This window comes from Homalodisca vitripennis, chromosome X (assembly GCF_021130785.1).
Source record: "Homalodisca vitripennis isolate AUS2020 chromosome X, UT_GWSS_2.1, whole genome shotgun sequence".
NCBI lineage: Eukaryota > Metazoa > Arthropoda > Insecta > Hemiptera > Cicadellidae > Homalodisca > Homalodisca vitripennis.
In genome coordinates, this window is record NC_060215.1 from 26,554,231 (window position 1) to 26,581,762 (window position 27,532).

Consider the following 27,532-nt stretch of genomic DNA (forward strand, 5'->3'; position numbering starts at 1 on the left):
TACATATATAAATAATATTTTTAATGTACAAGGTTGTTAAAGCTTTACATTAAATGTATTTTCATTTTATAATTCTACATGAACAAAATAAATCAGCATGAATAACAAGTTATTGCTGGCTCGGCCGTGTCTCTCTGCTGCAGTGATAGCTGAAGCCGAGTCTGGATGCTGACTCTACCTTATAGAATGCTTCAGCAACTTTGCTTTGTGACTGTAATATTCCTTGAATCTGCTTTCACCGTAACACTGAAACAGTAAACAAATTTTAATCGGATTCCTTGCAAATGAAAAAGAATAAAATTCAACTTTATGACTGGTTTTAAGTCATCATTTAACAATGGGTGAAGTCATAAGAAAGTAGTGTCAGATAAAGCAAGGTTATAATTAGATTAGAACACCTGTTTTTCAGGGTGCCTTGGATGGCAGAAATAGATTACAAACACGTTAAAAAATTTATGGCCAATAATACATGGTAATCAAAGTTCCCTTCTCCCATGCTAATGTTAGAATCATTTCAGTTATAAAAAGAAAACTTATTTAGGATTATATTATTATATTCATATATAGGTCTATGGGATCTACTTTTGGGGTATTGAAAATTTGGGAGGTATACACTTGTGTAAAATATTTAAGTGCAATATGTTATTAGATAGGTCACAAACATCTAATAATTTTGGCACAATTTTTTATTTTTATTAGTTTTTTAGGTATTTGAAGCCCATTATTTCATTTTGACCAATACAAGAGTTATAAGGTTTGGAATTATTGAGTGTTTGGAGAAAAAACACTAAAATTTAAATATGCTCAGATGTACAAGGATTTAAAAAATTAAAAACAAAAAAATCACACAAAAGTTTGTATCTTCTAATAGAGACACCAAACCTTAATTTATATTTTTGTTAGGGGTAAAAAGTTATTTTATGGGGGTTGATCTTTATTTTCATTTTCCAACTTACTGATAAATTTGAGTTCATAGATGAATGCAACACTAAACTTTTTAAATTCTTGGTTTACGTTTTCCTGAATTTTTAGTAGGAGATATGAATTTTGTAATGTATCAACTTGGAAAGCTAATCATTAATATTCAGAAAATAAATTAAAACCACTGGTTTGTGCCAAAAGTTCTTGGTTTAAAAAATGTTGTAATGAAACAACGTACATCCGTAAGAAAGTATTGGTAATTCTCTTTTTCGTAATTATTGGTTTTCCATAATTGCTGTAACAATTTCACTAACGCGTGTTAGTTGCGGTACTTGGTTTTGCTTCAAGGCGCTTGTTTGTAGTGTCACAGTTAATTGAAAATCATGCCTTTCGAGAGATTGGATCTGTAATTCTTTTACTTGAGAAGAGTATTGATCCAGTTTAAATTCATCAACAGGTCTAGGCCTGTTAGGTGTGTGGACAAAATGAGAAGAGTGATTCAGTGGTAAGGAGAACTATGGGCTTGAAATTTGCGTTATGAGCATCCATGTTTGGTTATTGATGAACTGGTTTATGTGATGAGGAAAATTCAAGAAGCTATAAGTTGACAACTTCTATTCTGTGTATAGTATTTCCCAAGGTTTGTAGACCATTTTACCAATGCTTACTGTGAAACACATAGAGAATATCTGCGATGAAATTCTCATCCACCACCAACATTCCTTAGTCTATGCCGATGGAAACGCACAAAAACCCTTACTGCAAATGTGACACAACAAACTTTAGAGAACCATGGATGGGATCAACTTATAACAGTTCAGATCTTGTTGCATCCTAGTTACTATTGCTTTCTTTTTCCTTTTTTTCCACCTGAAAATCTAACCTTGTTTAACAATGATGAGATCAAAGAATGTCACTATTTAAATTGTCATGGTCAGCATCTTTTTGTTATGAAGGATACAAAAGTTTGCACAACACTATGACGGGTATCTATCTAAATAACTGTTGGTAGTTATGCAGGAACATAGTTTAAAGTACAGAGATCCTTTGGTAATAAATCGCTTTTCTTAGTATGTATTTGTTTTCGTTGACTTACAACTGTTATTTATTTTCTGAATACAATAGAACTTGCCATCCATTTTCCACTTAAATTCTGATGAGTTACAAACAAATATTTTTCTCAGAATACATGAACACCCTGTGTTGCTAATAACGATACCTAACACTGGTGAAACAATTGTATATTACGTTTACAGACACTATTAAAACTCGGCTAGAATTAAACTAGATAGGCGGCAACTCGAAACATTAGTAAAATTGATTTTATTATTGTAACACGATAATCTCAGCGATCAAGAGTTGGAATATTACCACAATGTAGATAACCTTGGATTAATAATGACAAAACACCTGGAATGGACTGAACAAGATATTATGGTCTTTGATAGAAAAGTTTTTTTCTGAAACGTTTTGTATTATTTTTACAACTGAATATTAGCAGATATCTGGCTTTACTGCATTTTAATTACTGTGATATTACGCTCTGACTTTTTTTACTCACCCTTCAAGTTATTTCAATAAATCATTCACCATCTGCTTGGTGATTGTGGAATGCAGTCCCTGATACCAACAGACATTTTGGTTTACATTCTCGCTTTAGAGCTGGGGCGTGGTATATGTTGTGGAACTGGCATGCATTATGCAATCTTTGCCGCAAGTATCATGTGAGTTGGAAAATTATGTAAATGGATGATTGGGTGATTTGATACATAGAGGTAGTAGTAAACAATTATTTATTATAAAGTTAACTCAACTAACGCATTGTTTTATCGTTGGAGGTACATGCAAACTTTCTTTGGATTCATTTATCCGTCTTACAAATGTTTTAAAATTTATTTAATTTTTCGTCTGTTTAAAATATGGTTTTTGGTTGTAGTGAATATCAATAAAACCACCCTACAGATGGTATATTATTGTTAAAATAACAGGAGTGTATTGTGCTTGAACAATGTATTAATACAAAATTCTCAAGTTCCGTAAACCCAAGAAATGTTTATTGTTCAATGTTCAAATTCCACGTCTACCTATATAAAATGCTAGTTGTAGCAAAATTTCCCATTTGTATTTCCTTTGAGACCACTTCGGTACATGCTAGCAGTTTTAAGCTAAATTTGTATTTACACTATCGTTGCATAATGTTTTGGTATCTTACCCAGTAGTCAAACTCAACGGCCCGATTTAAGGTGTTGGAGTTGGAGACAACGCTCCACAGAGACCAGAAGAAGTGTGACGCCAAAGTGTAGAACTCTATCTCTATAAGGATGTGTTCCAATGTGTCTTCAGGCCTCTTCCGGTAGCTGGGTGAATCGGCAAGTGTGGACAGGTATGCTTCAACAAACCATTCCTGCATTGTTTGCAAACAATAATTAGTTCATTAATCGTCATGGCTTTATCTTGAAGGAAAATTGGAAAAATTGTCAGTTTAAGTAGCTGGCACGTATATATATTTTCAGTTTTCAATCTGTGAGTGATGTTATTCCTGAGAAGTGAGGATGTTATTACTACCATAGTTTTGTAACATCTCCATGGTTTCCCCAAATATTACAGATCTCCAGAGCCTTCGAATTAATTTTGTCAAATCTATAAAATGCAGCATGCATTATAACCCAGATGGAAAATAATTCGAAGCCAGCGTTTCAGTCTTCAAATATTTAAGAAAATTAGGTACAAAATGGTAATGGTACAACCCCCTTAGTTTGCATCATTTTACAATATTCAGTCAATTAAAATATAGTGGAGTCATCGTCATTTAACTCACAATATAATGTATTCTGCAATATTTAAATTAAACACTCAACATTTAAAAAATCTCCCTATTAATACTGCGTTTAACAAATAAGTTTACTTTATATTTTTGAAATTTCTTATGATTTGAGAAGAGAACTCTCCGCACATAGTCCTAAAAGGACCTTCACACCTCCCTTACTTATGTTTGCTCCCTCAAAATTTGAGACTTACAGAAGCCAATCAAATTTGAGGGCCCTTACGAGACAAATTTAGGACATTTAAATAAATGAATACTTTTATGCGTAAATAATAAATACATAATGAATACGTGTAACTGATATTTTGTGGCAGGGAATATACATATATCAGTGTCTTCAAAATTAGAACTTGAATATGGTAACAATTGTGTGCTAACTCAGTATACATGCGAAAAACAAGGATTCAATTTTGAATTCGCCTCTCAATTATGAATATATTCTAAAAATTGTATTAAAATAATTAATTAAAAACTGACTTGGAGTTAATTATGTGCAACTAAGTAGAAATTCAAATCTTTAACTATCTCTAGGACCTGATTATAATTTTGTAGAATTTTCAAAATTGATTTTGTACCTACAACACATACGATGTTGGAGGTCACAACAAGTATATCTTAATATGCAGTCAACAAAGTGATGGACCCCAGATCTAGTAAACTCACCTTCTGTTTCACAGAGGCATGGTCTTTCTCTGGCCTAGACCAGAAGTACGGGTGGGAATCGTTCTTGTAGTCGTACATCCACTCCACGAAGTGGTTGGCCAGGTCAAAGCCACGCCTGTTGTATCCACAGTACTCGAAGTCTATCACTACCAGGTCGTCCACAGTGATGTTCTCGAGGGCCGGCTCAATCAGCTGGCCGCCCTCAGAGTCTCCATTCCTCAGGAGGATGTTACCTTCCTGCATGTCATTGTGGCAGAACACCACTGGCGACTTTACTTTCTCCAAGAACTTCCTACAGGGCACAGAGAACAGTCAGTATCTTTTTGTTCTTCTTAATGTGGGTTAAAGTTTATACTTTGGTGAATTAAATTAGTTTCTATTCAACTTTGTTCCCATTGAATGTATAAAATGGAATTTTATTCAGTTCTTCTATTGTTATCATATAATTTCAGCTCTGATGTTGCAAGACAACAATAAAAATACATATTCAGTGCATTATTTCAAAGACAGTGTATAAAATTCTTTGACAATGGAAGGATTGTGAAGGAAACAGGATTTTTCCGGACATTTGACATTATTTAGTGATACAAAATCAGTATCACTACGTTTCGAGATCTGCAATCTGATCTCTTCTTCAGGTAAATAACTAACCTAACACATAATTACAAACTAGGTTAAAATAAACAAATCATACCAGAGCGTTGTGACACGCGTTAGTCAGGAATCACAACCACCATGTTGTGTGTCAACTTCAGTAACTCTAAAACATGCACTTAATAAAACACTAAACACAACACTAATTAGTATAGTGTATGTTATTGTCAGAAAACCGGTGTTTGTGACTGTTCAAGTTCAGACTGTCGAAACAATCTTAAAATAATTAAAAATCTTTAAATATTTCAGCCTTTCTGGGGAGAGACATCTTCAGTCAACTGATGTTAAGCCGAACATTCAATGGCTGAATACCAAAGTACATTTAAAGATTTCAGTTTTGTTTACAATATTTCGATTTGGTTTGAAGTGGAACATTTAAATGTTTGTAATTACACCGGCCATATAATTTTAGAACAAAGGGTTTATTGTTTTACTTTTAAAATTTATAAAATGTGTACATTTAGACTATATTGTTTACATGTTTTAGATGCTAACAAAATTAACAGTCAAGAAGGTTTGGTCATTTTAGGACTGAAAATGTTTAACGTTGTATTATTGCTATAGTAATTCACATTATCAGTATAAGTTATCAAGTTAATTCTTTAAAAAAAACTTGAACTACTAATGGCCATAATGGGCTATAAATAATAAAACTAAATCAGAATATATTTTTTATTTTGTTTTTAACAAAATTACATGTTTTGAAGTAAATATGGTAAACATAAAAAAATTCAAAGGTATTTCAACATTACCTGTATCTTAAATTTTGTAAAAATCAGTCCATTAATTAGGTAACTGTCAATGCTAGGTACAGACAGACGGCCGTTTTCACAAAACCGCCTCTTTACTCAGTAAGTGTTCTGAAATAGCCACTGAGAACCACATTTGTCTTTTTGGACACTGAAAATACTTTCTCTTGTACTGAGGACTTGATAAATAATTGAAAACCACTGCTCTTTACTCCAAAAAAATAAAAAAAGATCAACACATATCGTCTTTGAATTGCTGAAAAACTACGGTAACATTCAGTTTCATCAAGTTTGTTGTCATTTGGTGTTGAAGTTTCGATATTGCAATTAAAATATTGAGGATGTGCATTGTTAACATTATTGTTATATATATATTTGATTTGATTACCTTCATTCTGAGGAATCATGACTTGTTAAAATGTACAAATGAAATTCATGACCACGATACTCGTAATAAGAAAGAGGCAGTGTTTGAGTACCATAGGATTAAGAAAATCTTTATCAAGTCACATTGTATTGTCTCTGAAAGTAATAAGGTTAATGACCTTATAAGTGGGCATTCAGTGAAAATATTTAAACAAATATTTTCTAAAGTGGTTACCCAACAATCCTTTTTATTCTTTACATGAATTTTTCAAAGTGTCTGTGATCAATTTTTAAATTTAGTTTTTATACTGTCCAACTGTGCTTAATTATTTATTAATGTTTTACAATAAGTGTCTGTCTAATTTTATGAAATAAATTTGTTTTGTTTGTATATGTATAAGTTGTTATACTATTGTTATTTTGGTCTCTAGTTTTCATAGAGATTAAGTTTGTGATATTGTATTAACCAATAACTTTTAAACGGTTTTTATTTTTTTTACTTATTAATTATAACTTTAATCTAAGTATTGCTGTACTATTTAATTAAGTAGGTTAGTGACATGTCAATATTGCCCAATTTGAATGACTTTGTCAACGCTTTTGTAAGCCTGAACGACGATAAACATATTCTTATTCTTATTTACATGATTACTTCCAGTACCTGAGCCAGACCAGTTCCTTGCGCACATCCAGTTCTCTCAGCTTCTCTATCATGGTGGTGAGCTCTGGGTTATCTGTCACTTGCTGTTCCACCAAGTGCTCTATCCTTTGAATCCACCTGTCATAATCAAACCATACATCAACATGATTACTTCCTGTACCTAAACCAGACCAGTTCCTTGCGCACATCCAGTTCTCTCAGCTTCTTTATCATGGTGGTGAGCTCTCGGTTATCTGTCACTTGCTGCTCCACCAAGAACTCTATCCTTTGAATCCATTTGTCACATTTAAACCATATGTTAATATGTCAGTGTCTGAGATTACTGCAGACCCAACACTTCTTCAGCCAGATTTCATGTCAGAAAAATTATGTCTCTTATAAATATAACTTATTCACAATCAGTAGTAGAAAGTGTTTCAGTAGATAATTCGTATAATCTTTTGTGCTATTTATTTATTATTACGTATCAGACCGCCTCAAGTTTCATTAAATTTTTATTAAATAAAAATTATGTACAAACTTTCCATAAACGAGTAAAATGTATACCATATGCCTTTATACCATACGCCTTAAAGAATTCCACCATTTGTCCAAAAATTATGGGTATTGGACTGACAAAAACAACATGTTCGGCCAAACCCATTCTTCTCCCCAAGTCTATACTCAATGAAGTAGTCTAAGTGTTTAGGCATTTTTGTTTTCTCTCCTAATACTGACCAAATAAAAAACACATTTTGTATGCGTAATTTAAACAAATTAAAGTGTTGACTTTGCAGCACTTTCACTCTTCATTTAACTAAGGATAACATGTTGAAAGTACACTACTGTTTCTTCCAATAAAGATAAACTAAATAATGATCAAAGGTCACAATGGGATCAGTAATTTTGCTTAATGTTAAATTTGCTTAGTAATGTTTTAGATATTAATTCCTCCACATTATCTGGCGTAAATTAGGACATACTGGGTGTATTGAAACTAAACAATTATAAATAGATGGGTTGAATAAAACAGCAATGTATTCCAAAATAAATGCTCAAATACTAAAAGTGTGCACCGGCCTCTGTTTCTCTTCATAGTCTGCAAATAGTCCCAACTTTGTGCCTACCAATATTTCACCTCATTCAACTTTCATTTCGGTCTCTCCTTACTGACATTATAGGAAATATTGACCTTGTTATATATAAATCATTGGTTATGAGAAAAAATAAAGGTGAAGTTAGCTTTTAGCCTCTTAATAGAAGAACTACTTAACAACATTAGTGCTTGATTATAATGATTACCTTTTATTATTTTAGTGGATTTCTTTCTGTTCTATTTGTTTGAGCTGAAGAAAAACTGATCTTTATCAAAAGTCTGCATCTTACTCAACAGTATTTGAAGAATTGTTTAAGTTAAATTTTTCATATTAGATATGATCTTAGTTCAGTCAGGACGAGAAATTAGAAAACATTTTGATCGAAACGTACAATGTATTTATTACACTGGTTTAAAACTAATTAACTAGATCAACTTAAGAAAAAGAACTTCCAGCATTTATTGGAATAGCACTTTGGAATAGAATTTTCACATATAACATTTACAGATGTTTTGTACAGTCAATGCTTTTACAGGTTTTTTGCAATTTTACAACTCTAAGACTACCTAAAACAGATGGAAAATTTAAGTAAAATCTTTTACATTTGAATCCCAAACAGATAGAATAATAAAAGTGTCTTAAATTTTATATATTGCATTTTTCTATTGACACCAATTATTTCTGTAAGTTTATTTATCTGTTTTTTTCTTTGGTATTTTATTCATGTCAACCTTTTTTATTCAATTTAAATTGTTATTAAAGTAGATAAGAACAAAATTTACATTTTATTTACAGCGCTAACTTAATTATTGTAACAATATAAGGCTGACAAAATTTATTGCATCAATTTATGATAAATAAATATATGATATTGAAAACTTGATTTGGTATAATGATCATAATTCAGACACAACAAATTATGCTCAAAACCTCAAAATCTGAGGTTAGTATAAAGCATAGAGCGCAAAACTCTACATCAAAGTCTGATTACTGATTGCTAGAATAAAGTTTGACTCAATTGTAGTTTCATAGACAAATTTATTTCAGCAAGTTTATGGACCTACAAATGTAGATGCTGAATCTGATCAATCAGCTGCACTCGTAGATTGAATATTTGATCAAAAGATTTTAAACATACTTGGATTGTACTTCACCTTTCTATAGAGTCCCACATTCGGGTAGGGTTTCTGTTCATCGGCACATCCATCAAATGTATAGTGGCCAGCTTCTGTGCTATTTTACTGCTAACATTGGGATGGGCCAGCTCTTTAGTCATCAATGGTCTAGCCTACAAAACGATAAAGTGATCAAACAAAACATTAACGAAATTAATATATTATAAGATGTGTAAACTACTAATTACAATTTGCATTTACACAGAGAAGAAACCATTTTCTCAGTAATTACCTATTATTTCAAAATTAATTGTAAATAAATAAGTAGGGTATTCGGTTAAAGTTTATTTACAATATTAGACTATTTAACATCTAATTTTTTTGGTTCGCACCACATCTAATGCATTGGAAAATGAGCAATTGAACTCCTTAAATGTTTCGAACTTGCTGTAAAAAGTCATCTTCAGCTAAGTCCGACTGAAGATTAATCCACAGAAAGCCAAAGTATTTTAAGAATTGTATTGTGTAAGCAATGTTTTGACAATCTGTGAATCGGAAAACGTAGATCTTAGTCCTTATACAAGCCGTGTAAGCATAAGTACAAAGGTTATACGATTTTGCTTTATTTTTTGGTAATAATAGGTTAACAAAAATTAATTTACATCTCTTCCTAAAAGTGCGTACATTTATTTTTAAGACACTACACTTAAGGCACATAGTATTTTTAGCTCCCATAATCCTAAATAAATTTGTTTAAGCATTCATTTGTGAAACAATATGTGGCTTAGTATTCAACTTTTAAACAGCCTCTATTTTTCTATTCTATTTTCTATTTTATGTTCTATTTTTTTTCTGACAACACACCACAAGTTTTCACCTTATCCTTGTAGGATGACTTCCTGAATTTTCACATGGTAAGAAGGGAAAAAATTCTTTAAGTTTCCATGCTTTTGATACATCCCATTTACATTGACATACCTAAAATCTTCTTTTATCAATTTTTGTCAACATTCCACTCTGTTAGTTGAAGGTATTTTTGATATACCACAAAAGTCCTGTTTCTCATTTGCAAATCAAGAATTATTATTTCAGTGCATGTTTACATAACGCAAGCTGGAGTAATTTGGTATATAAAAATATTTCTAACGCCCCAAAAATGGAGGTATGGGGATTCGTGTAAGTAAAACATTTTCAACAGTAGTCCAATCATATGACACCTCATTTAAAAGATCTTGATAAAACAAAGAGAATGATCAAAATAAAGGTTTCTAAGTTACTGGAGTAAGACAGGGAGATGGGATTTCTCCCACTCTCTTCAACCTGGCTGTGGAAGAGGCATTACAAAAAGTTAAAAGACTACAAAGAGGGGTTAAATTAGGAGTGGACCTGAACATAATGGCATTTGCGGATGATGTAGTGATCTTGTCAGAAAGTTTGGATGACCTCTCCACACTAACAAAAAGTTTTATTAAAGAATGTCAAACAGTAGGCTTAGAGCTAAATGAAGATAAAACTAAAATTATTCATTTTGGAAGACATGCTGGAAATGTGAGAACAAACTTAAGCATTGACAACTACTCGATTGACTGTGTAGAAAGTTTTAAATATTTGGGTGTAACAATAAACAGCAAAAACGTGGAGGATATAGAGATACAAAGCAAATTAGCTAATGCAAATAGGTGTCTTGGGGCGTGTACAAGACTCTTTACGTCAAGATTGTTGTCACAATGCTCCAAAATAAGAATTTATAAAACAATCATTCAACCAGTCCTAATGTATGGAAGTGAAACATGGACATTAACGAAGAAAAATGAGGGGCGGTTGATTGTTTTTGAGAATAAAGTTCTCCGAAAAATATTTGGACCAATATGTGATGAAGGGGTGTGGCGAATAAGAAAAAATAGAGAATTACGCAATGTATACCAAGATCCTGATATTGTGGCTTTGGTGAAGGCAAAGAGAATTAGCTGGCTAGGACATGTACATCGGAGACAGGAGGGCACAAGGTTAAAAGAGGTCTACCAGGCGGTACCGACAGGAAGGCGCCCTTTGGGTAGGCCAAAGATAAGATGGTGCGATCAAGTGGTTGAAGATGTGACCCGGTGTGGAGGGTCTGTGGATCTGGCGGAAGACAGGGTGGCGTGGAAGAGGCTCATAGACGAGGCAAAGAATCGACTGAGATTTGTTACGCCCCGGCAGTAAGTAAGTAAGTTAATGTTATCCATCATAGTGTCCAATTGATAGTTTCTTTTTACCTTTGTTTGATTAAAATGGTACCCATTTTGTTTTCCTTGTGTTGTTGGATTTGTCTCAACAATACTTTTAAGTCAAGGTATCACTTGATGACACAAAATCTTTTAGTCGCCCCAGAATGCATTTTTTAGTGAGAGGGGATTACCTTGAAATTGATGAAAACGTCCTCATATGATGTATTACTTATCCCCAAGAGAGATTTGAATATTCTGAATTATTCAAAAATTAAGGTCTACACCTTTAAAGGAGAAGACTTGGACACACACTGTATAGAGGAAAACTTTATGGTAGAGTTTGATTCACTTTCTTCAGCTGAGAGGGTTCATCTATAAGAGTTAACATCACTTAGTGTTTGGCAATAAGTTAGGTAAGACCAATAATTATAAGACCTGTTATAATTCATCAGTACCTTGTACGAGATAAGTTGAGTTCAGTGGTAAATTGTGTTACACCAAATATACCAGTATGTGTCTTATCTGTACACTAGGTAAATATTCTCTAAAATTACATATCGGGATCCAATAACAAGTGTTTGATGGATTTACTTAAATCTTAACTGAATGGTTGACTGACCAGTTGTCTTTGGCAAGTAAACTATTTGTGGGATAGAGGTGAGTGTTTCCCTATCCCTATTCCCTATTCAAACAAACGTAGATAACAGGGTGCTTGAAGAATTTAGGCAAAATCTTAAGTTTGAGTCATAAAATATGTACCTTTGCCGTTTCTGTATCTCTTTACTTATTGTCTATCTATCTAGTAGTGTTCTACATAAATGTTCTAAAACGTTGTGTATGAACACATAACGTAACTGTGGTGGGATGGATTTTAACTCAATGCGAATATTGAGTTCAGCTACATTTCAATTCCCACAGTGTCTCATTGATATTTAGATTACACTCGTGTTTGTAGTCTAGATGTCTCTGATGTTGAAATAGAAAGACGCTGCACTAAGTGGATGGTGAACTGGAGCAGAACTCAACATTCATTGTGTACGTGTTTTATTATTGATAGTTTTAATAATAAACAATACAAAGATTCATCTCAAGTCATGAATCCCCCTATACCCAGTTCAACATTAAATATAAAATTCAGGGTTTAACCCTCCAACAAATATCATAAATCCATCACGCTTCATTATGTAAACAGTTCGTAATAAAAAGCAATAACGATAGGTGTCATTGTGAATCATTTGTGTCAATATGAAATACAAATAAAATATAAACAAAACAAAATGAATTACTGACAAAAAAAACTGTTAATGAATTCTTAACTAGGAGATTATACTGATAAGCAGATTACAGTATAATTACTTGTTCTAATCTTAGCAGTGTTATCCTGGGAGATGGTGTTATCTGCCTCGTGGTGGGATAATTATTATAATTTACAGTCGCAATATAGATAAATATATATACCAGTGTGCAGATACTCGTCTTTAACGACGTAAAAAGTGTTTCTGCTGAAGTAAACAGCTGAAATTTCTACGAATGATTTATTGCGGTTTGTTTACTGACTCTAACTGGAAATGGGACAATGAAGATAAGGGAGAATGCAAAATACTGAGTGATTCAGATGATGAAACCAAACAATAATTTGTCTAACAAGAAATATATTCTATATAATGTTTTCAACCGTTCCTCTTATACCAAACTAAAATACTTTTTAAATTGTGGTGCAATCGCGGAGAGGCCAGCCACCCAAAAACTGTGAGGAAAATAAAAGAATCTTTTGCCAATTGTATAATTCAACAAATTGCGTTGACAACAAATGGCATAGTACATCTTATGAAGTTTTAGCCTTAAGAATTCAACAAAGACATGAATACTAATTAAGGAGTGTTATAGTTTAATTAGTAACTTCCATCTAACCTTATGATTGAGACGTATCCACAATAGGCGGAGAGACGGGCAGGCTCACAAGTCGAATCAAGATACTTTATGAGGGTCTTGCTTAGTTACTTCCATCTAACCTTATGATTGGAACGTATCCACAATAGGCGGTGAGACGGGCAGGCTCACAAGTCGAATCAAGATACTTTATGAGGGTCTTGCTTAGTTACTTCCATCTAACCTTATGATTGGAACGTATCCACAATAGGCGGTGAGACGGGCAGGCTCACAAGTCGAATCAAGATACTTTATGAGGGTCTTGCTTAGTTACTTCCATCTAACCTTATGATTGAGACGTATCCACAATAGGCGGTGAGACGGGCAGGCTCACAAGTCGAATCAAGATACTTTATGAGGGTCTTGCTTAGTTACTTCCATCTAACCTTATGATTGAGACGTATCCACAATAGGCGGTGAGACGGGCAGGCTCACAAGTCGAATCAAGATACTTTATGAGGGTCTTGCTTAGTTACTTCCATCTAACCTTATGATTGGAACGTATCCACAATAGGCGGTGAGACGGGCAGGCTCACAAGTCGAATCAAGATACTTTATGAGGGTCTTGCTTAGTTACTTCCATCTAACCTTATGATTGGAACGTATCCACAATAGGCGGTGAGACGGGCAGGCTCACAAGTCGAATCAAGATACTTTATGAGGGTCTTGCTTAGTTACTTCCATCTAACCTTATGATTGAGACGTATCCACAATAGGCGGTGAGACGGGCAGGCTCACAAGTCGAATCAAGATACTTTATGAGGGTCTTGCTTAGTTACTTCCATCTAACCTTATGATTGAGACGTATCCACAATAGGCGGTGAGACGGGCAGGCTCACAAGTCGAATCAAGATACTTTATGAGGGTCTTGCTTAGTTACTTCCATCTAACCTTATGATTGAGACGTATCCACAATAGGCGGTGAGACGGGCAGGCTCACAAGTCGAATCAAGATACTTTATGAGGGTCTTGCTTAGTTACTTCCATCTAACCTTATGATTGAGACGTATCCACAATAGGCGGTGAGACGGGCAGGCTCACAAGTCGAATCAAGATACTTTATGAGGGTCTTGCTTAGTTACTTCCATCTAACCTTATGATTGAGACGTATCCACAATAGTAGGCGGTGAGACGGGCAGGCTCACAAGTCGAATCAAGATACTTTATGAGGGTCTTGCTTAGTTACTTCCATCTAACCTTATGATTGAGACGTATCCACAATAGTAGGCGGTGAGACGGGCAGGCTCACAAGTCGAATCAAGATACTTTATGAGGGTCTTGCTTAGTTACTTCCATCTAACCTTATGATTGAGACGTATCCACAATAGTAGGCGGTGAGACGGGCAGGCTCACAAGTCGAATCAAGATACTTTATGAGGGTCTTGCTTAGTTACTTCCATCTAACCTTATGATTGAGACGTATCCACAATAGTAGGCGGTGAGACGGGCAGGCTCACAAGTCGAATCAAGATACTTTATGAGGGTCTTGCTTAGTTACTTCCATCTAACCTTATGATTGAGACGTATCCACAATAGTAGGCGGTGAGACGGGCAGGCTCACAAGTCGAATCAAGATACTTTATGAGGGTCTTGCTTAGTTACTTCCATCTAACCTTATGATTGAGACGTATCCACAATAGTAGGCGGTGAGACGGGCAGGCTCACAAGTCGAATCAAGATACTTTATGAGGGTCTTGCTTAGTTACTTCCATCTAACCTTATGATTGAGACGTATCCACAATAGTAGGCGGTGAGACGGGCAGGCTCACAAGTCGAATCAAGATACTTTATGAGGGTCTTGCTTAGTTACTTCCATCTAACCTTATGATTGAGACGTATCCACAATAGTAGGCGGTGAGACGGGCAGGCTCACAAGTCGAATCAAGATACTTTATGAGGGTCTTGCTTAGTTACTTCCATCTAACCTTATGATTGAGACGTATCCACAATAGTAGGCGGTGAGACGGGCAGGCTCACAAGTCGAATCAAGATACTTTATGAGGGTCTTGCTTAGTTACTTCCATCTAACCTTATGATTGAGACGTATCCACAATAGTAGGCGGTGAGACGGGCAGGCTCACAAGTCGAATCAAGATACTTTATGAGGGTCTTGCTTAGTTACTTCCATCTAACCTTATGATTGGAACGTATCCACAATATAGGCGGTGAGACGGGCAGGCTCACAAGTCGAATCAAGATACTTTATGAGGGTCTTGCTTAGTTACTTCCATCTAACCTTATGATTGAGACGTATCCACAATAGTAGGCGGTGAGACGGGCAGGCTCACAAGTCGAATCAAGATACTTTATGAGGGTCTTGCTTAGTTACTTCCATCTAACCTTATGATTGAGACGTATCCACAATAGTAGGCGGTGAGACGGGCAGGCTCACAAGTCGAATCAAGATACTTTATGAGGGTCTTGCTTAGTTACTTCCATCTAACCTTATGATTGGAACGTATCCACAATAGGCGGTGAGACGGGCAGGCTCACAAGTCGAATCAAGATACTTTATGAGGGTCTTGCTTAGTTACTTCCATCTAACCTTATGATTGGAACGTATCCACAATAGGCGGTGAGACGGGCAGGCTCACAAGTCGAATCAAGATACTTTATGAGGGTCTTGCTTATTTACTTCCATGTAACCTTATGATTGGGAATATAAGTAAATCTGGAAGTGAATTAGATAGTAGATAGGGACGTATAGTTTCCTGACATGCATTTACATATTGAACTGTTTTGAATAAACTTTATTTTATCACCTCACTAAGTCTAACTTTTAACTGATGCTTGCATCCATTGATTTGTATCGATTCTCCAATTTGCAGTGAAGTGTACAGGTTAGTCCATGTTGTGAGTATTAATCACTTTTCATGATTATTATGTTTCATGGCACATACAGCACATAAATAGGTTATTGAATTTAAGCACTCTCAATGAAAGATTAATTAAGTTGATGTAGGTCCTTGATCTAGTAAGATAATTATCACAAGATTGTAATTAATCTACCGGTAACTAATTTGATTACATAGTGTATGTAATTCACTTGGATTTCTTTTCGAAACGTTAATATCTACTCAAGATATACTGTTTACATTTAATCTCAAAAGATTTATTACATTGAAATCATCTTAGCAAGGCTATTTAAACTAAAAAAATCTTAGTCCCAGATATAGGGACAGTATCATGTTTATATATGTGATTTCTGTAGTTTATATTTACATTTAATATAAGCTAATCAAGGTCCAATAGGCGTCTTATCAATAACTAACTCGTGTGTTTTACAAATAACTTTAGAATATAATTATTGAAAATTTCTGCTCTTAAGATGTGTACTTGCTTGGCCTTTGATGGTAATTCATATCAAGAAATATCATATTGTTAAAATAAAATAACACTATATCTTGCTGTGGTTACATACAATCAATCTACAGTTATCATATTGTGGACAGGAAATAGCACTGTATCTCTTCGGAAACACTATTGCCAACATTACCATCTTAGAACTTTGCTATCCACCAGTAATTCATTTATCCACATATGAATTTAATTTATTTAACTGTATGGAGAGCCAGTGGTTGTTCAATCTAAGGCATGGACTTTGGTTCCGAGTTAGGCAGTGCATTTTCAAATACTGTCTGTGGTAGTTTCAAATTTTACCAGCCCTGCACTGTACCGACTCTGCTTCTTATTCTGTTTTATATATCCTCACTCAGGCCAGTGGACCATGAAGACGATCAGAATTGGCTAAAAAGGAGATAGGCCTGTTCTTTTTCTAAAAGTATTACATCAAAACTCTAAAACCAAACAACAAATTTTGTGTCATCACTCAAATTCAAGACTGTTGTGGCTTTCTCGCATCCATCACGGTGTAGGCAAAGGTTAGTATGTGATGAACCTCTTGATCTCATCGAGAAATGGCAGGACCCAATCAGTCATATTTTTATTCCTTTCAAACAATTTTACATTGCATTTGCAAACGTCAATAAATAAAGCTAAAAATCCTGCAGTTTGCTACTCTAAAATTCATTCATTGCTCGCATACATACATTAAATTACATTCTCTCTCTCATTCATACATCGCTTCAGTATCGGTACTAAGTTACGAAAAATTAGTGGTCCCAGCGGCGTAACATGAACTCATCTACAGAGTAAAACACTTCAGACACTAAAAGGTCCTTTAATCGAGCTTTAAACAGGGTTGGGTTGTTGACATTTTTTTATGCTCTCAGGGAGATTATTAATTAATCTGACACCAGCTTTTGAAGGAAGTTGTTCAAATGCCAGTGTTCTATGATATTGCATCCTGTAGCTGTACCCACCTCTAGTATCACACCTGTGGACGTCCCTGCCCCGCACTAACTCACATCGGAATCGGCAATACAGAGCAACATCCAAGATATAGAGGCACGGTAAAATCGGAAAAACATGGTCTCTGAAAGGATCGCGGCACGAATCTCTTGGATTCAATTTGCACACGATTCTAATGACTTTTTTCTGGCCTCACACTGTTTTATGGCCTCATGATCAATTAATGAGGTCGAAATAATATAATATATTTATTTAGAAGCACAGCCGGTTTGAACACGTTTAATTATTTTCATTCATATTATATGGAATGGCTCAACTGAAAATCTTACATGTTTTCAAACCTCACTTTAATTCTCTAAGACGTATGGTCATGAGTAAAGTTATGCATGTCCAAAAATGGGTACACCTTCACGGTTAGCATAACATCAGTGGCGCTCAAAATCCCATGTTGGATTGTGCTTCACGTGGCATCATGCAATCCAATCTTATTGGTCTTGTACTTTCTTTGCAAGAATACTGTGGCTTCGCCAAAGTTGGATTAGTTATTGAGACGTTCTGAACTAAAAATAAGTCTAAGAAACGCTTGACATAAATCTTTATTTATTTATTCACGCCACTCCCCTGATTTATTCTCGTCGGATTTCTAATGGACCAAGGTAGTTATAGGAACGTAGATTTCGTGCATCCACTTCTAATAAGGTCTGCAATCTTTACTCTTCTGATATTCTTCGTGGTTGAAACTCAAGTGGTATGGTTCATATCCTCCGCTTGGTAATAATACTCGTGGGAAAGTGCCTCGTTTTTTGATACATGCCTATCTCAGAAGTAAATACTGCCGATATTCAGGTCATCAAACTTATGTATAAAGTCTGCAAGTGTCTAACCACTTATCAGGACTGAGACTATTCAACTTCACTGTGCTTTATAAGAAAACTGAACACTCCTACATCCCTCTAGAATCAGATATATATTATAAATGATATAAAATTGTGAAATGTATTTACACCCATACCTGTCCGAAACTAACTCTATATCTCCTTTCTCAACTCATCTATAATGCCAAAACCCCCGGCATTGCAGCAGCGTATTTGGCAGTAATGGCAGATATGAATTTGCACATTCTGGAGCAATACTCAATGTGAACTTCACCAAAGCAGAACCTTCAAGTATGCGACCTAGTTTTGTTTTGACCACGCTTCCTCTCCACCTCATCAGCTGAGTCAACCGGTGCATTCGTGTGGTAAATGTGTCATCCAAAGTGTTTCATTTAGTTCACCAGACCTGTTGTGAAGATGTTTCCTCTTTCCATACAATATATCCGTTGATTCTAGTGACATCCAAACTGTTTTATGTGATGTTTGAGATTTCATGTGTGTATTTTTTGTGTAAGTGCGGGAACACTCCAAGAAAGTGAAGTACGTTGTGTTCAGAATTCATAGGTTAAGCATTAAAGTAATTTAATGTTATTATTTCAATTTATTAAGTATTAAATACATTTTCTTAATTCACTTCACTCACTACTAATTATAATCATTTATTACTTTTCACTGAACACTCAAAACAACTGTGGCGCAATATTTTATAGCGGAAGCAGATTAGCCAAATTAAACCCTTTCACTTTTCTAACTCTCTCACACAAAATAGCGGGTTAACAATTTACGTCATTCATGATCTTATCAATTACTCATACGTTTTGTCATGTACTGTTGCCACCATATTAATAACAAGGTTGTTAGGCACTCTATGCAAAAATCGTTTCAGAGCAATACTTTTGTTCGTACCCAACGAACGATATCAATGCTATGTTATGGTATCTTGGGTGGATATCTGAGATTGACAATTGCAATGTACGACAATAATTGATCAGCCCACATCATCAATATACATCTTGGTTAACATAAACTCAACCACTATTTAATGAAGGAATAAAAAGATTTTTGAACTTGTAAAGAAGTGAGGTAGCTTGTACCTAATATATTATGTACAATGTCTATAGATATGAAAATATTTTATCATACCTAATAAAATTTGGTTTATCCAAAATTTTATGAAAAGAATCAAAAGTAATTAGAATGTGCCTAGAAATTGATTAAGCAAGGGAGATAAAGTGTGATCAGCTGATTAAATAAGAGTAAATACTAGTTGATCAGGTTCGATATGGTAGTTCCCTTAAGATTTAAATATTTTATCAACATTTCATTAAATATTTTCATGTGGGTATATTTCTTAATGGGTATGCTTTTATCACTGGATTGATAATAGTGACTAGGTTTCATTTCGTTATGCAAAGCTCTTTCTGCTGAAACATGCCGTAACATAACAGGTTATGTAAATATTTATAATTAGTTGGAGTTATATGGATGTTGATTTATCCTTGAATTAATTTATCAGGCTAATAACATAAAATTATTTAGAGTACAAATGGGAAACTTTATTTTTTCGTGTTGTTTAGGCATACAAAGGATGATTTCTCTTCTTTGCAAAGTGTGAATTAAATAAAATCGGGCCATCTCCTTCCATAAAGTTTTAATTCATTACAGGAATATTATAAATGAATGTGCGACTGTACTTACGGCTACAAACTTTTCATATACGGCCTCCTGGAAAGACGCCGTACAGGCGAGGCCCGCGTTGCCGCTCTGACAAGGTGTAACGTATGAATACTGTACTTACGGCCACATACTCTTCATAGACGGCCTCCTGGAAAGACGCCGTACAGGCGAGGCCCGCGTTGCCGCTCTGACAAGGTGTAACGTATGAATACTGTACTCATGGCCACATACTCTTCTAGCCGGCCTCCTGGAAAGACGCCGTACAGGCGAGGCCCGCGTTGCCGCTCTGACAAGGTGTAACGTATGAATACTGTACTCATGGCCACATACTCTTCTAGCCGGCCTCCTGGAAAGACGCCGTACAGGCGAGGCCCGCGTTACCGCTCTGACAAGGTGTAACGTATGAATACTGTACTTACGGCCACATACTCTTCTAGCCGGCCTCCTGGAAAGACGCCGTACAGGCGAGGCCCGCGTTGCCGCTCTGACAAGGTGTAACGTATGAATACTGTACTTACGGCCACATACTCTTCATAGACGGCCTCCTGGAAAGACGCCGTACAGGCGAGGCCCGCGTTGCCGCTCTGACAAGGTGTAACGTATGAATACTGTACTCATGGCCACATACTCTTCTAGCCGGCCTCCTGGAAAGACGCCGTACAGGCGAGGCCCGCGTTACCGCTCTGACAAGGTGTAACGTATGAATACTGTACTTACGGCCACATACTCTTCTAGCCGGCCTCCTGGAAAGACGCCGTACAGGCGAGGCCCGCGTTACCGCTCTGACAAGGTGTAACGTATGAATACTGTACTTACGGCCACATACTCTTCTAGCCGGCCTCCTGGAAAGACGCCGTACAGGCGAGGCCCGCGTTGCCGCTCTGACAGCAAGGTGAGGATCACACATTCTGTGATGAGTGTCTCTAAGGCCCTGTTTCTGTTCACTTGGCCGTAGAACCTCACCAGGACCCTGCGGGGCTCTGCCTCAGTGACGGGAATGTGCTCTGGTAACTCGCAGCAGTACAACAGGTTGCTCAGTCCCCCACTAGAACAAGGACGAGAACAGGACATTGAAGTTGAAGTGGCTCGTTATTACTACACAATAGAAGGAACAGAATGTCTTGTACCTCTGTAATCATGCAGCATGCATGAATAGTCACATAGTTCGGTGTTATGAAATCCAGTATTTGCATCGCAGTCTGACATTTTGTATTCAAACAAAGTCAATAATAATAAAAATTGGATGAATATTTCTTGACTGTTCCTTTACAGTTATTTTATTCTGTTATAATTCTTTGTTATATAGAATCTACCAAGTGTATAATAGTATCACAAGTGGTTATTCTTGTTTATGACGTTTTCCCAAATAAGTAAAACACGTTGTTTTAATAATAGCCTGTTGAAAGAATGAAAGAAAGAAGTGTCGTATTTTTCAAGCCAAGTACCTTTAATTAGTCAAACAATTACAGCAATCTAGTCGTTCCAGTAATCGGTTTGTGAGTCAGTGTGTCTGACCTATTAACGAGTGTAATTAAACACCCCGGGGTCAATGTGGCATTTTATTTGAAGCTATAGCCTCTCCATTTATAACAGCTACACCATAGTCTGGAGACCAAGGCCGGTAAACGTGGTGATGAGAAAAAGGTAAGGCTGTTTCTCAAAGTCAAAAAGGGTATCCTCTATTCATTAATGACCTTGATTATGCTGGAACCAAGGTTATTACTGCAATTAGAGATTTTGATAGAGATCTTAATTCTCATTTCCACGATGTAACAATCATATTTTTAAAAAGCAATACGATTATTCAGTGTAGAGTTTGACACATTGGTCGTTATGGATACTACAAATACCGGCATTCACTTGCTCTTAACTTATATCTCGATCCTTAAATTGATCTTAACCGGCATAACTTCATGACATGTTACAACAGTATCTTGATTGCTGGTGTTATTGCACACTCCGAATGCAAGAACTAAAGCATGGCGACCAACGCCCACACGAAGGCCATGCGTTAAACTGCAATAAAACGTGGGTGCTTATCGTGTGACCAAACACTAAACTACTTCATAACTACAGTGAAACACAATTTGTATATATGGGACGTGTTACAAGATACGTACTACGTGAAATGTGAACACTGCTTTGTAAGATATAAAGAATGTTTGTGTACGTAAATGTATACAGATTTCGGAAACACAATTACCGAAATTATTTTTGAAGACCGATACAGAAAGATTAATTTCCGAAAGCTTTATATTTGTCCAGTAGAACAGTTCTGGGAACAGGAAAACACTGGAATTATCGTTCACAACAAAAAATATGTATGGCCTATGGTGACAAAACATCTTACTTCTCTTCGAGCAACTAAATTCAATTCTAGTAGCTAGGATATAACTGAAAACTTGGATCGAATGGTCTTTTCTTCTGTTTAATATTTGAAGGTAACAGCTAGTGAACGAACAATCGCATTGAACGAAATAAAAAAGGTATTACGTCTTTAATTCATATTTTCCAATAAAAACAATCTTTCAAGTAATGCAGTCAATCATTCTCTATTTTACACCCAAAACCATAAGATCGGTCTTTGCGATCGTGCTCATCCACTCTAGGAAGAGAGAACTTGGTGTGAACAGCACTCATCATTTCGATGAATTCATGTAGGATCAGTCTGGATGGGAATTCAATGCAGTCCTAACTGAAGGAAATGCGTAGCATAGAGATTGATTCAGTGCGTGTACTTCTTCAGATTGATTCAGCACTAATGAATTCATAACATTGTAGAATACCAATTAAGAACAGTATACGCTATTCAAATCTCATGTCATTCCTAAATTAATCAAATTCAATATCGAGATACCAGTGCAAAAAAGTTGCAGACTGTATAAATTATACATGGTTGTCTCGCTAGTATCAACCGGTTGGAGTGGTAAAAAGTAACCGTGATTTCTCCATCCTCCATTGTGGTGAATGCTAAGGGTATACATCCTATATGAACATGATACTTTATACTTGAACGCCCTTACCCAACTAACCTGCATTGTTGGGAATGCATATATTCGTAGAGAGAGACCTGGTCTAGAAAAACCAAATGCAGAATCGTAACTAGCGAACGTTTTTTCTTTTGAGCCTATACCCTGAAGTCCCAATACCGTTAGTCTGAGATACTCTCACCTGGTGTATGAAATCTTAGTTTGGAGAGTTGTGCCTCAAAGTATTTTGTAGGCATATTAAGACTTAGAAAGAAATAAGTTAGTCATTTAAAATTTTTATTTTAGAGAGTCGTTTAGGAGTCATTAGAAGACTTGGGTTGTTACCTTCGCCATGACTTTATATACTTGAGGGGATCTTGTACTGTAAAACAAACTGCGCTGTGGCGTAGGGCAAGGATATTCGCCAGTATGCCACTAGGAACAGGGGGCCACCAGCAACATAAATCAGCAGCTTCTGGAGCTCTAGTTTCACAGGTTGGCTGGAGCTGTTAGTTGGAAAGCAATGGTCTGAAGACTTGGGTTGCTACCTTCGCCATGTCTCTATATACTTGAAGGGATCTTGTACTGTAAAGCAAACTGCGCTGTGGCGTAGGGCAAGAATATTCTCCAGTATGCCACTAGGAACAGGGGGCCACCAGCAACATAAATCAGCAGCTTCTGGAGCTCTAGTTTCACAGGTTGGCTGGAGCTGTTAGTTGGAAAGCAATGGTCTGAAGACTTGGGTTGCTACCTTCGCCATGTCTCTATATACTTGAAGGGATCTTGTACTGTAAAGCAAACTGCGCTGTGGCGTAGGGCAAGAATATTCTCCAGTATGCCACTAGGAACAGGTAGTCCAGCAACTTCTGAACTCTAGTTTCACGGTTGGCTGGAGCTGTTAGTTGGAAAAAAATGGTCTGATGTCAAGAGCAATGAAATAATGTTTGATGAAACAATGTATGAGTGTGTAAGATAGAGAAAATGTTAAAGATAGGCGCATTTTATGCACTGTAGGAATGAATCTACGGCAATAATAAAAGAAATCTTTACATCCTCTTACGTCAAAATTACTGTATTAGAGAAACCCCTTTCGGAATTATATGCTCAGAGAAATCCCAGCGTCCTATCTTATTGAAAATAACGACTTTTAGTATCAAAATAGAGAAACTATGCTCCTACATTTAATATTAAAGTGTGGAATCGTGTGTAACAATTCCAAGTAGGCTGTGCTAGCAAGTTTGTACAGCCTGCTGTGTAACATGCACGAGCTTCAACGTCAATAACTCTGCTGCATACAATGAGTTAGTTTAGTATACAAAAAAATATAAATTATGTTGAGATTAGGCTCGCAAGTATAAACTTGCTTATGTTCAGTTTTCAATGTATCGGAGTGCAAATGTTTGTTCAAAATGGTGTGAATGTTCTGGTATGGCGCGAAGACGTTCAGCGATTTTTTCGTTTTTTAATAAACAAATAAAGAGTTCCAAACAAGACATAGCAAGAATGAGAAGAAATCAATTTTTACCTGATTTTGTGAAATATCAAGTCGGAGAGTTGTATGGTGCGCCACGAGCCTGGCAGAAACTCTCTGCAGAAGCGGAAGGCAATCTCACTGATTTGACTCTCTGCACAACTCGCTGGAGAACCGACATCCTTGTCACTATGCCTCGACGACACTGCTATTATTTCTTTAGTAGCCACGGTTAACATTCTAAAACATTGACACATTGCAGGATTCGTGTCACTCGGAATAAATTACTAACATTAATAAGCTAATATGTTAGCACAGGGCTCTCCATGAAGAACAGAACAGAAAGAAATTTGAGTTTTTAAAATCATGCATTACTGAATAAAAATAAATCTTGTTATTTAAATAACACATGTTAGACAAAATAGTACTAGTAATGGTCTAGTTACATTTTGACAGGAACTAAAAACTAACAATGTAAAAATATATTCACTAAATAAATTATAGTATCTGTTATAATAGGAATTCAAACATTAGGTTACACAAACAAATTATTGTTATAAAATAAAATTTCTTAAAAACAAACAGCACTTTCAGAGAACTCTTTCCAAATGTAGTTCTTTCCTAATAATGGAAATGTGGTTCTATGTGAATTTCGGACACACTAGAAACACTAATTACCACGATATATCACTTTTGAAGGCGATATATATATATATATATATATTTAAAGTCAGGGTTTGCAACCAACCTCTACTTTTTTCACCATTTAAATGAAGAAAATATGACAGGTTTTTAGTCTGTAATAGTGGAGATGTTAATACCAAAAAGCAGAAAATATAGATGACTCGATTAACCATTATTCTTGCAAATTTCGTTGTTTATCATATCCTCTAGGAATGCGAGAATGAAAGTAAAAACATTTCTCAATAAAGTTGAATCAAGAATCCACTTTTAAATAATCATTGTTCCTCCACACCCTCAAATAAACGAGCATATAACCAAGAATTGGAAATAATTTAAAAGATCTTGACGGTAAGAAAATTAAATTAATGGGAATTAAATTAATCTTGAAAATCACCATTTAAATGTTTAAAGAACTGGGCAGTATTTTTTTTATTTGTAGCTGTGTCCATTTTAGACGGTTTCAAAATAAAAATGTATATTGTAAGGAGAGTTCACTTTTAAGACACTTTGACAGCACAAAATGGAGCAAAACAAGTATCAGCAAATAATTCGTTTTGGGTTGAATCACGCTTTGATTCACACCATCATCTTCACTCACTACAAATTCAAAATTGAATCTATTGTTCAGTAAGAAGCTGCCGCACACAAAATATTAATGATAGTGATTTATTTCTTCTCTTTTAAATCATACGGCTTGGATATCCTGTATTCGTAGATGACATTGTTCTTTAGTGTCTTAAGTTACCTATATAGAACTCGGTCGATATATAATATGTGATTTAACTGTTAGAAAATGTATTAATTGTGTAGTTAATCTAGCAATCTAGCATATATTTTGTTTAGGCGGTACGGGAATGGTCAAGCCGTAGTGTTTACTTTGCTATAACCATTTATCATCCGATCAAAATATATGATAATTTTTGTAATGGGAGTTTAATCTTTTTTTAAAAAGTCCTACGACAATGTAAAGATATGATTTCATCTTGTTATTATATTTCGCTCATTTCTCTAATTTCGAATTTCGAGGTGGTGCAATCCATTTTTGTTATGAATCATTTTTAAAGTTGATTAAAAGCCCTTTAAGATACCATTTTTGAAGACAGGAAATACAGGAACAATGGTTTTTAATTATTGCATGAGAAATGGTAAGAATTAGACGCAAACCTCTGGAAATTCTTACAATCAAGCACATAGAAAAACTGTTGAAGAAAAGGACATACACTTTTAAAGCATGCACTTCAAAAGTAGCTGAAGGGAGTAAAATGATTTTCCTGTGTAAACAAAACTAATTTTCATTAGAAAAATTATTGAATACGTGTAATTTTCTTAAGTACTACCCAATTTAAAATATAATTTCTTTAAGTCGTAAATGAAAAAGATATAATACTCTCGGAAAGTTACAGCTCATGCACTTACTCTAGTAATTTCACATTTTTAATTGTTTGACCTTTTATTGGGCCTGATTAAAAAGTTGCCATAATCTCTTACTTTAAATGCCTGTAATGCCTCGTGGACTGCTATACAAATGTTTTCCTATTATTTATATTTTCCAGGAAGTTATTTCAAAGAGCTACGCCTTTAGTACAAAACATTCTACAACCAAAAGTCGGTATTAAACACTTGCTATTGCCCCAAAACTAACCTCAATTTTATAACACATACGTTGGAATACTTACTTACATATGTCTACTTTTGTTGTAGTCTTCTTTCATAATGTAGAATGAATATTTTCAGGTCTTTCAAGCTTTTCTTATAAATAAACTGGCAACATAATTTGTGATATTCTTAACACGAAATGCCTGCTCTGGCCCTCCGACGCTGTCTCCAACAATTTCGATTGATTTAGTTGGGAAATTGAAAGCTCGATTTCGATTGTCTGTTAATTAAGAATCGGGATCTTAATAAGGCGTCTAAGACCGAAATACTAAATGAGGAAAAAGTAGTATCAGTTATGTAATTGACTTTACGTAAAAACCAAGTTTTCAGTGGTTTGGTAAAGGTAGTTGAGCTACAATGGTTTTCACTGCAGTTAAATTACTAAACAATCCTAACCAAATAACCTGTGAACCTTGGTACAATAAAACGTCCATATGCTTTATGAATCTTAAATGTAAGAACTAATAGAATAAAGATATCAGTAATTACCTCCAAGTAGAACTGTCAATATCATGTATAATTGTTTTGCTGTCGGTGCGAAGTACGAAAGCTGCGATGAAAGGTGCACAGCTGTTGTATGTGATTCGAGGTAACAGGGTGGATTGGTTGCAATCAATAGACTAGCGGCGCACGCCACTTTACTAAGGATATAACCTTATTCCACAGCCTGTCTTATCTACAGACCTACCTTGTTGTTATCATAGAGGCATTATCACTGGCTTCA

General features: G+C 35.4%; 1 protein-coding gene across 1 annotated transcript; it reads right to left on the minus strand.

The window, feature by feature from the left end:
* Positions 1-27,460, minus strand: LOC124368821 (choline/ethanolamine kinase-like). Its single transcript, XM_046826222.1, has 8 exons — positions 27,298-27,460; positions 24,523-24,708; positions 20,845-21,073; positions 9,069-9,202; positions 6,839-6,955; positions 4,409-4,700; positions 3,134-3,325; positions 1-246 (listed from the first exon to the last, which is right to left on the minus strand). Exons 2-8 carry the CDS (start codon positions 24,705-24,707, stop codon positions 175-177), a joined length of 1,221 nt encoding a protein of 406 aa, XP_046682178.1. The 5' UTR covers position 24,708; positions 27,298-27,460; the 3' UTR covers positions 1-174.
* Between the last annotated feature and the right edge of the window lie 72 nt (positions 27,461-27,532).

Coding starts and splice junctions, on each gene's coding strand:
- LOC124368821 (XM_046826222.1), bottom strand. CDS start 24,707: ATGTTAACCGTGGCTACTAAAGAAATAATAGCAGTGTCGTCGAGGCAT. Junction 6,956..9,068: donor ATGTGGGACTCTATAGAAAG/GTGAAGTACAAT, acceptor TGATTATGACAG/GTGGATTCAAAGGATAGAGC. Junction 247..3,133: donor CCGTTGAGTTTGACTACTGG/GTAAGATACCAA, acceptor TTACTGTTTCAG/TGTTACGGTGAAAGCAGATT.